Source organism: Mercurialis annua, linkage group LG8 (genome assembly GCF_937616625.2).
Source record: "Mercurialis annua linkage group LG8, ddMerAnnu1.2, whole genome shotgun sequence".
In the NCBI taxonomy this organism is placed as follows: domain Eukaryota; kingdom Viridiplantae; phylum Streptophyta; class Magnoliopsida; order Malpighiales; family Euphorbiaceae; genus Mercurialis; species Mercurialis annua.
Genome location: NC_065577.1, coordinates 34,393,485 through 34,405,156, shown reverse-complemented (window position 1 = coordinate 34,405,156; position 11,672 = coordinate 34,393,485). Strand labels below are relative to the sequence as shown.

General features: G+C 29.0%; 1 protein-coding gene across 1 annotated transcript; it reads left to right on the top strand.

Moving 5' to 3' along the window:
* Positions 1 to 10,136: 10,136 nt before the first annotated feature.
* On the top strand, positions 10,137 to 11,375 carry LOC126661966 (uncharacterized). Its single transcript, XM_056104170.1, has 3 exons — positions 10,137 to 10,352; positions 10,523 to 11,043; positions 11,120 to 11,375. The coding sequence occupies exons 1-3, from the start codon at positions 10,335 to 10,337 to the stop codon at positions 11,373 to 11,375; spliced, it is 795 nt and encodes a 264-aa protein (XP_055960145.1). The 5' UTR covers positions 10,137 to 10,334.
* Positions 11,376 to 11,672: the final 297 nt, after the last annotated feature.

Genomic DNA, 11,672 nt, shown 5'->3' with positions numbered 1-11,672 from the left:
ACTACGTAGATTGTGGAAAATCAAATTACCAAAAGCGGTAATTGCTTTAAATACATGTTTCGGTAACTTACTTACACTTTTATCTGTTAAAGTTTTATTTTTTTCTGACTTTTTTTATTTACGAAAAATATCTTTTTTTTAATTTCACAAATACCTTTTTCGGTTTTCAATTTCGGTTTTTATTTTTCGGTTCGGTCGAACAAACCGACCGAACCGATCGATTGCACAACCCTATTTTTAAGTTTTTAATAATTAATTTTTTTTATAGATTTTTTTCCGAAATTTTTATTCATTTTTTATAGTATAACAATAGTGTATATATAGTGTTTTTATGATGTTTCTATAGTGTAAGATTAGTGTATATATAGTATATATATATATATAGTGTATATATAATACGTATTTATGGCATTTTGTAGTGTTTTGTGGTCTATAACATGAAAACACTGCAAATACACCATAAACACTATAAATGCACCATAAATATACTAAAAAACAACAGAAATACACCAAAAAACATAGATATCCCGAAAACACCAGAAATACACTATAAATACACCAAAAAAAATATATACTAAAACATAAATATATTGTAAAATTACAACAAATGTACCATAAATCAATTTGTTATTTACAAAATCAGTAACAATAAACAAATTTATGAAAAAGAGAAAGACAAAATAAATAATTATATGAATAATAAAACAATTTTATAAACAAAAAATTATAAATCTACAATAATTTTATTTATAAAATGTTTAAATCATTAAAAAACCTAAAAATTTACACAAATCTATAAACGAGTCGAGAAATCCATAGCGTGAACGGAAGATCGGACGAATGGACTAGCGCGGACGGAAAAGACGAAAAACGACCGGAAAAACGACCGGAAACGACGAGAAATCCATCGGAAGTAGACGAATAGAAGCGCGAAAGGAAAAACGAACGGAAAAGACAAACAGAAAAGTAATCGGAGGAGGCAAACTGAAAATCAAATGAAAAAGAAGAAGAAAAGATTTTGAGAGAAAAGAGAAAAAAAATAGAGTAGCTATGTAAAAGTTTAACCTAAAATAAAATAAGACTTCTATACATACTGGGTACTTTTATAAATAACTTAGAAAAATAGGCAGCGTAGGAATAAGAAAAAAATGGGCCGAAATGCTGTAAATACTTTGCCGAAAACATATATTTGGAAAATAATCCCTTACCAAAACTTATAAATTTCATTAAAATTTAATTAGATATTTCAATAGTTCAAATTTTTAATATAGTTTAATTAAATTTAATAAAAAATGAATCGAAAATAATAACCTAATACCGGTACAAACAAGTTTTTTAGACCAAATGAACAGTAATCTTTTTAATTCACCAATCATGCGTACATGTATATACCATTTTCCCAATATATTTTTAATAATAATTTAACAATTTAATTCAATTATTTAATATCAATTATATTCAAATTGTAAATAAAATAGATAAACATTTAATTGATAAAAATAAATATATTTCAATAATAAATTAGTTTATTGTTGAAAAGTAAATCGTAAAAGTTCAAAATATTTTTTTATATAATTGGGAAGGAAGAGAATTTGTGAGAGAAATTAAACTCACCACTTATTAAATTAATGCCTAGCGTTTATATTATTTAAGCTAGTTTATTCGTTAAAATTAATTTGGTATTATTAATTTTTTTATTCTTATAGAAAATTATATTATTTAATTTTACAAATTCTTATAGATTTTTTTTTGTATAAAACTCTCTAGATATGGATCAATTTTCTAAAAATAGCAAATTATATTGAATTGAATTGTATTTTGATTTTGATTTTTTTTTTTTATAATTGGGGAGGGGGAACGTTTGTGGGAGGAATCGAACCCACGACCTAACAGTTTGCTGCCTAGCACTTATACCATTTGAGTTATAGATCATTGGTAATTGTATTTTTTTTTTTTTTTGAGAATTTGGTAATTGTATTTTAATTATATGAACTCGTTATCTCTTTTTGCTTCTTAAATATAAAGGACTAAAATCGTAATATCACTCGCCCAAATTGTTAAATCTTTATATCTAAAAAGTATTTATCAATTCATCAAAGTTGTGGGCATATGAATTTGTTTTCAATTATGATTTTTTAAAATTTATTTAATTTAAAGGGTCAAATTCATAGATACATGCTATTTTGAATGAAATAAATTGTATAAATTAATTTAATTAAAATTAGACTCTTTTGATTTTACATCATTCATTTTATTAAAAATGACATAAATTTATTTGAATTTCGCTCCTTTTATTAAGTAAAAAATTGGAGTCTAAAAATCACATTTCTCGCTGCCAAATATTATTAAAATAAAAATAAAACGTTTATATACAAAATTAAACTAAACAATTCTATAATGAATAAAAAAAACTAAAACTAAAAAAAATCTCAACATCAGATCATTGTTCGGAAATAGCTAGGATCTTCTCGCTCTTCATAAATTTAATTTTGCTGGTTTCTCGGAGATTTTTAAAAACATTTACCTTAAAGTTTTCTGATACGCAGAATTTTTCCTTTAAAATGTAGTGCAATATTTTTTTTCTTGCATATTATTTAACCAATTTTGAAAACCAACTCTTCCTAAATATTTGTCGACATTTGCATTTAAATTATCTGAAATATCCTTTAAAGAATCTGGATCAACCAAATCTTTCCATCTCTCAGCAATTAAGATACCTACATGAGTAGAAATCTTTTAATATTACAGCTCTAAAATCACAAGTCAAAGACGTCCTTACCTTATTTTGATTTTCAATTTCAAAAAGTTTCTGCATTTTTATGTGGTTCTACTGCTGTCTTCTTGTATAGCTCTGAAACAGAATTAACATGGGCAGCACCTATATTATTCAGAGCAAGAAGACCAATTTGTAAATGTTTAAAAATATTGTCAATAGGAATATTTTTATTGTCTTGATGTTTTTGTTTCCAGATTTTTATTTGAACTCGAGGTTTATCAACAGAAATATACTCAACCTATTTTCTATTTAGATGACAATCTCCTTAAAAAATGCTATAAATTTGTTTAAATTATACTATTTAAATTAAAGCAAACTTGAGAGATCTCAACTTTTTTTTTTTGATAAATGAGAGATCCCAATCTATTTAGTTTTTTCTTAAAAAACTTTGCTTGTTGTATAAACAAGGAATTAATCATAATTATGGACAATGCCCAGAGCTACGTAAATTGTACGGTGGATAAATGTATATCTTTTTAATATAAAATTTTAAATAATAAGAATTTAGAAATATACTTTTGCCCACCTAATTAATTTTTTTTGCCTAATCACCGAAAAAAACCTCCAATTTTTAGCCCCCTTTTAGTTTTATCCCGACATTGCAATTTTATTCAATTTACCAAAATTCGCACCTTTATTGATCCTTTTTTACTTGGAAAAATGCTAATTTGATTCTTTATTTTTAGTATTATTTTTAAAAAGCATTTAATGTTATAAAAAGAACAAAAAATCATTTTCCCCATAAATCAGAAAATTAATAATAAAATGTTATTTCAATATTAAAATACAAAAAAAAATATTTAAAAAAATATTTAAATTTTAAAAAATTTATTTGATAATAAATTATATTATTATTTGAATTTATGGAGAAGGGCTTTCGTTTTTTTATAACATTTAGTGCTTTTAAAAATTATGCCAGAAAATAAATGATTAAATTGCCATTTTTCCAACTAAAGAAAGATCAATTTACATTCACCAAAAACAACTCATGTTAACCTTCTTTTTTATTTTTGTTATGACATTGCATATCTAAATCAATAAAGAGTTGCACATAAATTAATATTTTAGTTAAAAAATCTGGCGGATGAGGGCAAGTTGAGCTTCAAGCAATTTGCATACACTAAAAACAACTCACAAAAAAGGTATTTAAAAAGCATTTAGAAGAAGGAAAAAAATCTTAAAAAGCTATTTGAAACAAGCTTGTGTAGGAGCAGCGATTAAAAAGGTTCAAACAAGAAGCCTTTTTTCCAGTTCTGTCATTGTATATATTTTTCAACAAAAGAAAATTAATTTTAACTACAAAATTATGCATCAAACAAGAGTAATTATACAAATTATATTATTTAACAAGTACGCAAAAATTTGAATTAATCCTCAATTTTTGGATAGTTCTTGTGAGAATATTAGCTGCTAGTAAATATTTTCCAAAAATTTATAGATTACATATAGATTGTTTTTATATAATATATACTCGCAAGCAAATATTATCCAATAGTGTGATGGAGAGAGAACTAAAGGCAATTGATGACTGATTTAGAAAGTGAATGATCTTTAATATTTTAAAAATTTAGATTATTATATTAATTTTTACAAAAATATCAAAAAATTATCAGCGGGGATTGAGATGGAGCGACAGGGACTCGTTCCCTTTAATTGAAGGTCTCATATTTGAACACTAAAATGGAACAACTTGAAAAATCTTCTGAGATATATCGTTTTAACGAGTCCTACCCGGCTTGATCCTAATTATTTTGAACGGTAATTTCGAACATCGAACCGACACTTGTACCATATAGATATCAAGAGATTAAAATGAATGTAGAATAACATGTTGATGTAGAAATGTTTGAAGAATTTGACTTACAATAAGAGAAAAACTAAACCTAAGAAAATTACTAGTAATGAAGAGCACGGGCATCCTCATATTGCATTGTCATAAAGTGCATGAAATTACTCTTACTACTAAACCGCCATAATTTGCTTTGCTAGCTATGAGTTGGTCATATCTACTTACTTCATTTCCTTCACGAGCTCTCTCTATATAAATCTCTACCTTACCCTTCAAATTCAACTCACAAAAAAATTAAACTAATTATTTCAAATGTCTACCTCTATTCTTTTCTTCTTCGTACTATTTTATTCTCTCGTTCTATTTTCTCCCGCGACATTTTTTGGTGCGAATGCTAAGGTTTGTTTCGTGGCAGCTGCGAGGCCATTGGTATCGAAATCATCGATAGAAACTGAGGCTTTCAAGCCGAAAATAAGTCATGGTCGGAAAGGGTTTCGTAGTAAAGAAGTGGAGAATTGCTTGCCGAAAGGATTTCATCGTTCTTCTGCTCCGAGTCGATATATAAATTACGATACTTTTGGTGCTACCTTGTGTTCTACTGGAAAACATGTTAATGCACCATGATGCATTGACATGATTTGGGTATTAATGCTATGTATATTTTGGAAGATCATTATCTGTATTTAAAGAAATTAGAGATGCAAGTCTTTACAAAGAAAAAAAAAGTATATGATTGTTTTTTTACATATGTCAAAGATTAATATGAATGTAAAATAATATTCACTTGATAAATAAAACAATTTATATAATATATGCTCTTCCTTTCTCTCTATTCCTGCATCTTATTATGTTTTAAGTTTGCGTACTTTTTTTTTTGGCTTAAATGCATAAAAAATTATCAACTTTCGCATGTTGTTGGTATTTAACATAATTTTTTAATTTTGACAAAAAAATACATGAACTTTCAAAATGTTGCAATTAATGAAACCGGCGTCGTTATAAATATAAAATGACACGTTTTAGATTAAAACGGAACCGTTTTAAATGTAAAATGACACTATTTTTAAAAGAAAACACACACGTGGTATTAATTGTAAAAAATTGGAAAATTCATGTTAAATATTGCCAAAATAAAAAGATTATTTTAAATATCAAAAACGCGCGAAAATTTATGATTTTTGTTGCATTTAAGCCTTTTTTTTTACAAAAACTTACTTATTAGTTAAAATCTAATAAACTATTAATCTATGCTTACTTTTTTTTTGAGAATAAGGGATTAGAATTAATCACATCTAATGCATCCGATTCAATAACTACCTTAGACATCTCCGCTTTCTGAACCCAACTTAAAGCCTCTCTGATTTCAATAGCTTCTGCCACTCTAGCTTCTAATGAATTCGGCAACCCAGCCAAAACCCCCCATCTCTAGCAACCCAGCCAAAACCCCCCCATCTTAAATCTTATTTTCAGGTTTAAAATCAAACCTTTCCTTTCCATTGTATTTAATTAAAGAGAAAAAATACTAAATAGCAGTATCGTGGATAGGGAACTATGCGAGCGATCTACCTAATTTTATTGTAGCAATCCATTTTTGAATTTCTTTTAATTACCTCTCGTGGGAAAAAGCTCTATTTGAGACAAATATATATATTGATGGAGTTTGTCTTCTTGACAGGTTAATCTGCAAAACAGAGGCTAGAATGTTGATTAGTTGTGGTTGTCCGATGAGCACTCCGATGTTTAAGTCAAGGTAATACCTAGAAGTATCCAAATAAGATTAGAATTTCTATATCGTAACATATTTTATCCGAGTAGGATGATCTTCAAGAGGTCTTCTAAAAGGTCTAATTTTCTATATGATCCAAGTGGTTCATAATTGGATAAGATAAGATCTTATTTGATTTGTGTTGATTAATCGGAATAATGCTCTTTACAAAGGAAAAATTACACAAAAATTCATAAAACGGCAAAAATTAACAAAAAAGCTAACCTTACTTAATCTTTTCATTAACTGCTAAGTTGCCTATTTCATTTAATGTCTAATAACGGCAATTTCTTACATAATTTACGTACTTGATCTCTGCCCTACATGTGGCACAAGATTGGAATAAAAAAATGCTAAAATTAACACGTGCTCTTTCTTGCTTCTTTCTTCTCCACTTTTCTCTCGCATTTTTCTTCTCTCTCTACGGTAACTGCCATTTTCAGAGCTTAATTCTTGAACTTCTTTCAACGTCTACCCATTTTCTTCTTTTTCATTATCTCTCCCTAAATTGTAGGCACGATTTTAACAGTTACTTTCGTTAAATATTTTTTTATAAATAGTACGATGGTAGTTGCTACTAGATCAACGCCTAATTCTGAGAAAGAAAAAAAAAGAAAAAACCTAAAATGAAGCGGAAGTTAAGTAAAAAGGGAAATGCAAGTGCTGCTGCTGGTGAAGAAGCATCAGATTCTGATTTTGAAACGAAGGTGAAGGTTGTTGAGACTAGGGTTTCAAAAAAGAGGAAGCTAACTTTTGATGCGGGTTCTATTGAAAAGTTAGAGGAGAAACTAGTTGTTTTTAAAGATCCTACCGTTTACTGAAGGTATTTTTATCATCACACTAAAAGAGATTTGCATGTTCTTCATTTTTAGAGTTATGGGTTTTAGTTTATTTTTTGATTATTATACGTTATTTTTTTATATATATGATACTGTGTTTTTGTTTTAAAATGGGTTATTTCATTTGTTGTTTTATGTATTTTTGAAGTATTATTTTCATCTATTGAAACCTGATTTTGTATGTATTTTTTATGTATTGTCTTTCATTTTAAATGGGTTATTTTCATTTGTTTGTAATGTATTTTTGTTATTTTCATCCTTTTTGAAACCTAATTTTTGTACATATTGATGTATTTTTATGTATTTTTTACGTATCTGTGTTTTGTACTGTGTATTTTAAGTTTTGTTCTATTTTTTTTTTTTGTAGAACTGGGATTACTTGCTTGCTCCTGAAAACCGTTACAGTTGCAGAATTACAATTGCCCCGCGGTTCAATATTATTGAAAATATAAAGAATATTTTAACTCCGCGGCAGTTGGAACTTTTTCGTGGTACTTTTCTTGGCCATTTTCTTGATTTTAAGCCTGTTTTTAACCAGCCACAACTGCTTCATTCCCGGCTGATGCATGAGGTTAAACATCCTAATGCTTCTGAACTTTGGTTGAAGATTTCTGGCTACAAGTTGCGTTTTAGCATAGAGGAGTTTGCAGTTATAACCGGGCTAAAATGTGTAGGAGATTGTAATACTCTTTCGTATTCTACTCTTAAAAACTTTCTGTTAGATACATATTTTCCAAATAGTGAGATTACTAGAGACAGTTTAGGCTTTTTATTGATGAATAAGTCGTTTAGGAGTGATGAGGATGCTGTCAAGTTGGCTGTGATTTATTTGTATGAGTGTTTTCTGTTTTCTCATGAAACCAAATATCAGAATGTGAGTAGATTTTTAGTAGATATGGTTGATAGCGGTGATTACAATTCCTTTCCGTAGGGAATTTTGGTTTTTCGTAATACAATTTCTGATATGAAAAATCGAGTTCTTTCGAACAAGCGTCTTTAATTTTATAGGCTTAATAACTTTCCGCTTGTACTTCAATTGTGGTTTTATGAGGTTTGTCCCGTTGCGAGAATGAAGATTTGTTTGTTGAATGAAGATGCTGCAATGGTACCTAGAATGTTAAAGTGGTACAACACTGATATGAAACTAAAGAAAAAGTATCTCAATGAAACTTTTTTCAATCTGTCGCGTCAAGAGGTTTGATAATTATCAGTATTGTTTAGTCATTTTTTATGTATCTACCACATTTTGTTTACTGGCTGTTTTAACTTTTATTATATCAGCTGAAGTTGAAGAATATTGTGCCATCGGTTGAAGAAAAATCTAATCCCAATATTTCTGGATTTTTTCAAACTAGTAAAACAAAAATTGTTGAAAATGACGACTATTCAAGTGATGACGATCAGATACTTGGTGACTATATGAAGCTGAAAAAGGGCGAATCATCTAAGAGGCGAGACAGTTTTCCACGAAAAAAAGTTAAAAGCAGCAATCCACTGCAATTGGATTCAGTTGTTGCAAGTCAAAACAGCAATCCACTGCAATTTCATCCATTGAGAAAAAGTTAAATTTTGTTATGGACGCATTGCTTGTGATCGGGAAATCTCTAGGCATCGAGCAACAATTTCAGGTAAGCTGATTAGCGCATTATTATTTATGGTTTATATTTTTTTATCTAATTTTATTCCTTTTTATGCAATATAATTCGGTTGGTAATGAAAAATTCAATTCTGATAAGAATTTTAATGATGTCGGTGATGACGATATCGATGATGACACTGATTCAGTAAGTAGAATTAGTTTTTGTTATATTTATACTTTTAAAAAACTGTAATTTAAAATTGTTGTGAAAAAATATTTTTTAGGAAGTTGCATTTATTGTTAAACGAGCTGCGAATATTAGTGAAACCATATTTGCTGTGTTGTCTGATCTATAGGTACTATTTTCACTCATTGATATGTTTTTTTATGTATTTTTTATGTATCTGATAGTTGTATCTCCATAACTGCAATTTTCAGGATAAAGTCCATGTTGGTATGGATGGTGATAATACTGTTCATGAATCTGATGTAAACGTTTCTGAGGTATTTTGAAAATGAAATAATTTGTATTTATGCAAGTCGTTTTCTACGTGTTGTTTAATATTTTTTATTGTTTGTATTCATGATAAGGTTCAAGCTAATCTAGCTGATAAGGCACTGGAGAAGGAAGATAATGCAGTACGACAGCCGTCCAATAATGAAGATTCTGGTCCCGCTTTGACTGATATTGAGGTATTGTATTGTGTATTTCCTTATTGGCTATATGTATTTTGTATGTCTTGAATATCTGATTTTTTTGAAACTATATATTAGAAGAGCGATGGCATTGTCAAGGACTTGAAGATGGCTGATAAGATAGAATCGGATAAGGATGAGGAAGAGGAAAAAGAAGAGGGTCGGGATAAAAATGAGGAAGATGATGGTGGCGAAGATGATGGTAAGGACGATAAGGACGATGGTGATGCTGGTGGTAATGCTGGAGAGATTGGTGGTGGTAATGGAAAAGAGGGTGATGCTGGTGGGGATGATATTGCTGGTGTTCATGGTAGTGACATTCCTTCTGTGAAATCTAAGGTATGTATAATTTATGTATCATTTATGTATTTCATATACTTTTATAGATATTTATTTTTGAAATTGTTTGTAGGCTGTTTCTGATAAGGTAATGTAAATGCTGGTACATCCACTGATGCTGGAAATAATAAAAATACACCTGTGGACAGAAAGAGGATAAAGAGGCCCAGTCATTTATTACAATCTCCGTTTTTGGCTCAATTCAGTTCCGGAGATGTTGACGTTAAGGAGGTTGGAAATGTTCTTACAGTGAGTAGGCTATTCCCTTTCGATAACAATATTGGAGATGTGCTTATGTCTACTGAATTAGTTGAATTTGAGGGTTGGATCAATTATGGAAAACTGAAGGTGGTTAGACCATATGAGTAAGTATTTGTATTTTTAATATAGTATTTATTCTTTAAATATATATTATTATTTACAATAATTTATTATTTTTATTTAGGGGAAGGTATTATAAGGAAGCAGTGACCAAAATTGATCCACCTTTTAATTTTGGTGTTGAACAAATTAGCACGAAAGATTGGTTTTACCCAATTACGTTTCGGGATATGGAATTGTCCAATTCGGTATTTTTTTTTATTTTGAGTGTACACTAATGATACATTGTTGATACATACCTTTAACATATTTGATACACTTTGTTGTTAATTTTGATCTATTACTGTTTTTTTAATGATACCTTATTGATACGTAATTCTGACTTGCATTTTTAACTTGTTTATTTGTTTGATTGCAGCACTTGGATGTGTTATTTTACTACTTGAGGAAAAAAGGCAAGTATGACAAAAGTTTGGCTTTGAAATTTACGACAACGGACAGTTTATTCGACCAAAGCTTTCAATCATTTGCAAGTATTTTCATGGAAGGTGAATTTGATACAGATTTGTTGCTTGGGGATGATATGATTGGTGAGTACATAAAAGGCAATCATATGTATGCTAATACAGCTTGGAAGGACTGTGAATCCATGTTCATTCCGGTTCATGTGAAAGAAAATAGTCATTGGATCCTTCTTGCGCTGAATTTGAGGTTTAGGAGGCTGACTGTTATGAATTCTCTGCGTACACCGTCAAGTGTAAATGCAGCCAGGGTGATTGCTATTTATTATGCGACTGTGCTTCCTTATTTTCTTGACATGCTTGATGTTTTCAAACTCAATTCTGTTTGTGATATGAGCTCACCATTTTACATAAGCCAAGGGTCTACTGATGCACTTGATGTGCTTTTTGACGACTGTCTGCCGCTTCAAGTGTACAAGTATGTCACTTTTATAATTTGCTATTTGATTTTTTAAGTCTATTCATTTCTGATTATGTTACTTTTTACAATGCAGAGATTGTGGTTTTTTTGTATATTCTTTTGCTGAATACGTTGCTTATGGAAAAGAGGACGATATGGTGAATGAATATTGTATCAATGATCATCGAAGGCGTCTTGCATTCGGTCTGTACAACTATGGCAATTGGAAAAACAACTTTAATATTGAAAGTTCTTCAAATAGATGTGAGGTGAACAGAAAAGGAAAAGCAAAGGCGAAGCATGTTTCTAAACATGTCAAGGCGAAACCAAAAGGCGAAATGAAGAATTAGTGTTTACTTATTTTAGAAAGAATCGGTAATTCGATAGTTTTTTAGTTCATGATACAGTTTATGTTTAGAATTTTTTAAAAAATTGTTATGTTTGTTTGTATGTGAACCTGTTATCTGTTTTTAATCAGTTATGACATTTTTATTTAGTTTTTAGCAATATATTTTAATTAGTTATGACATTTTAATTTTAATTTTAGATTTTTTCAATACATTGTTTATGTATCTACTTTGTATAAAAGATGTATCTTTAAATTTTCTGTACTTTTAAAATATCAAAAACATCTCAGATAAACATGA

What these genes read in the sequence shown, in the direction of transcription:
- LOC126661966 (XM_056104170.1), top strand. An exon ending in CTGCCGCTTCAAGTGTACAA is followed by an intron (nt 11,044 to 11,119) that starts GTATGTCACTTT and finishes TTTACAATGCAG; the next exon opens with AGATTGTGGTTTTTTTGTAT.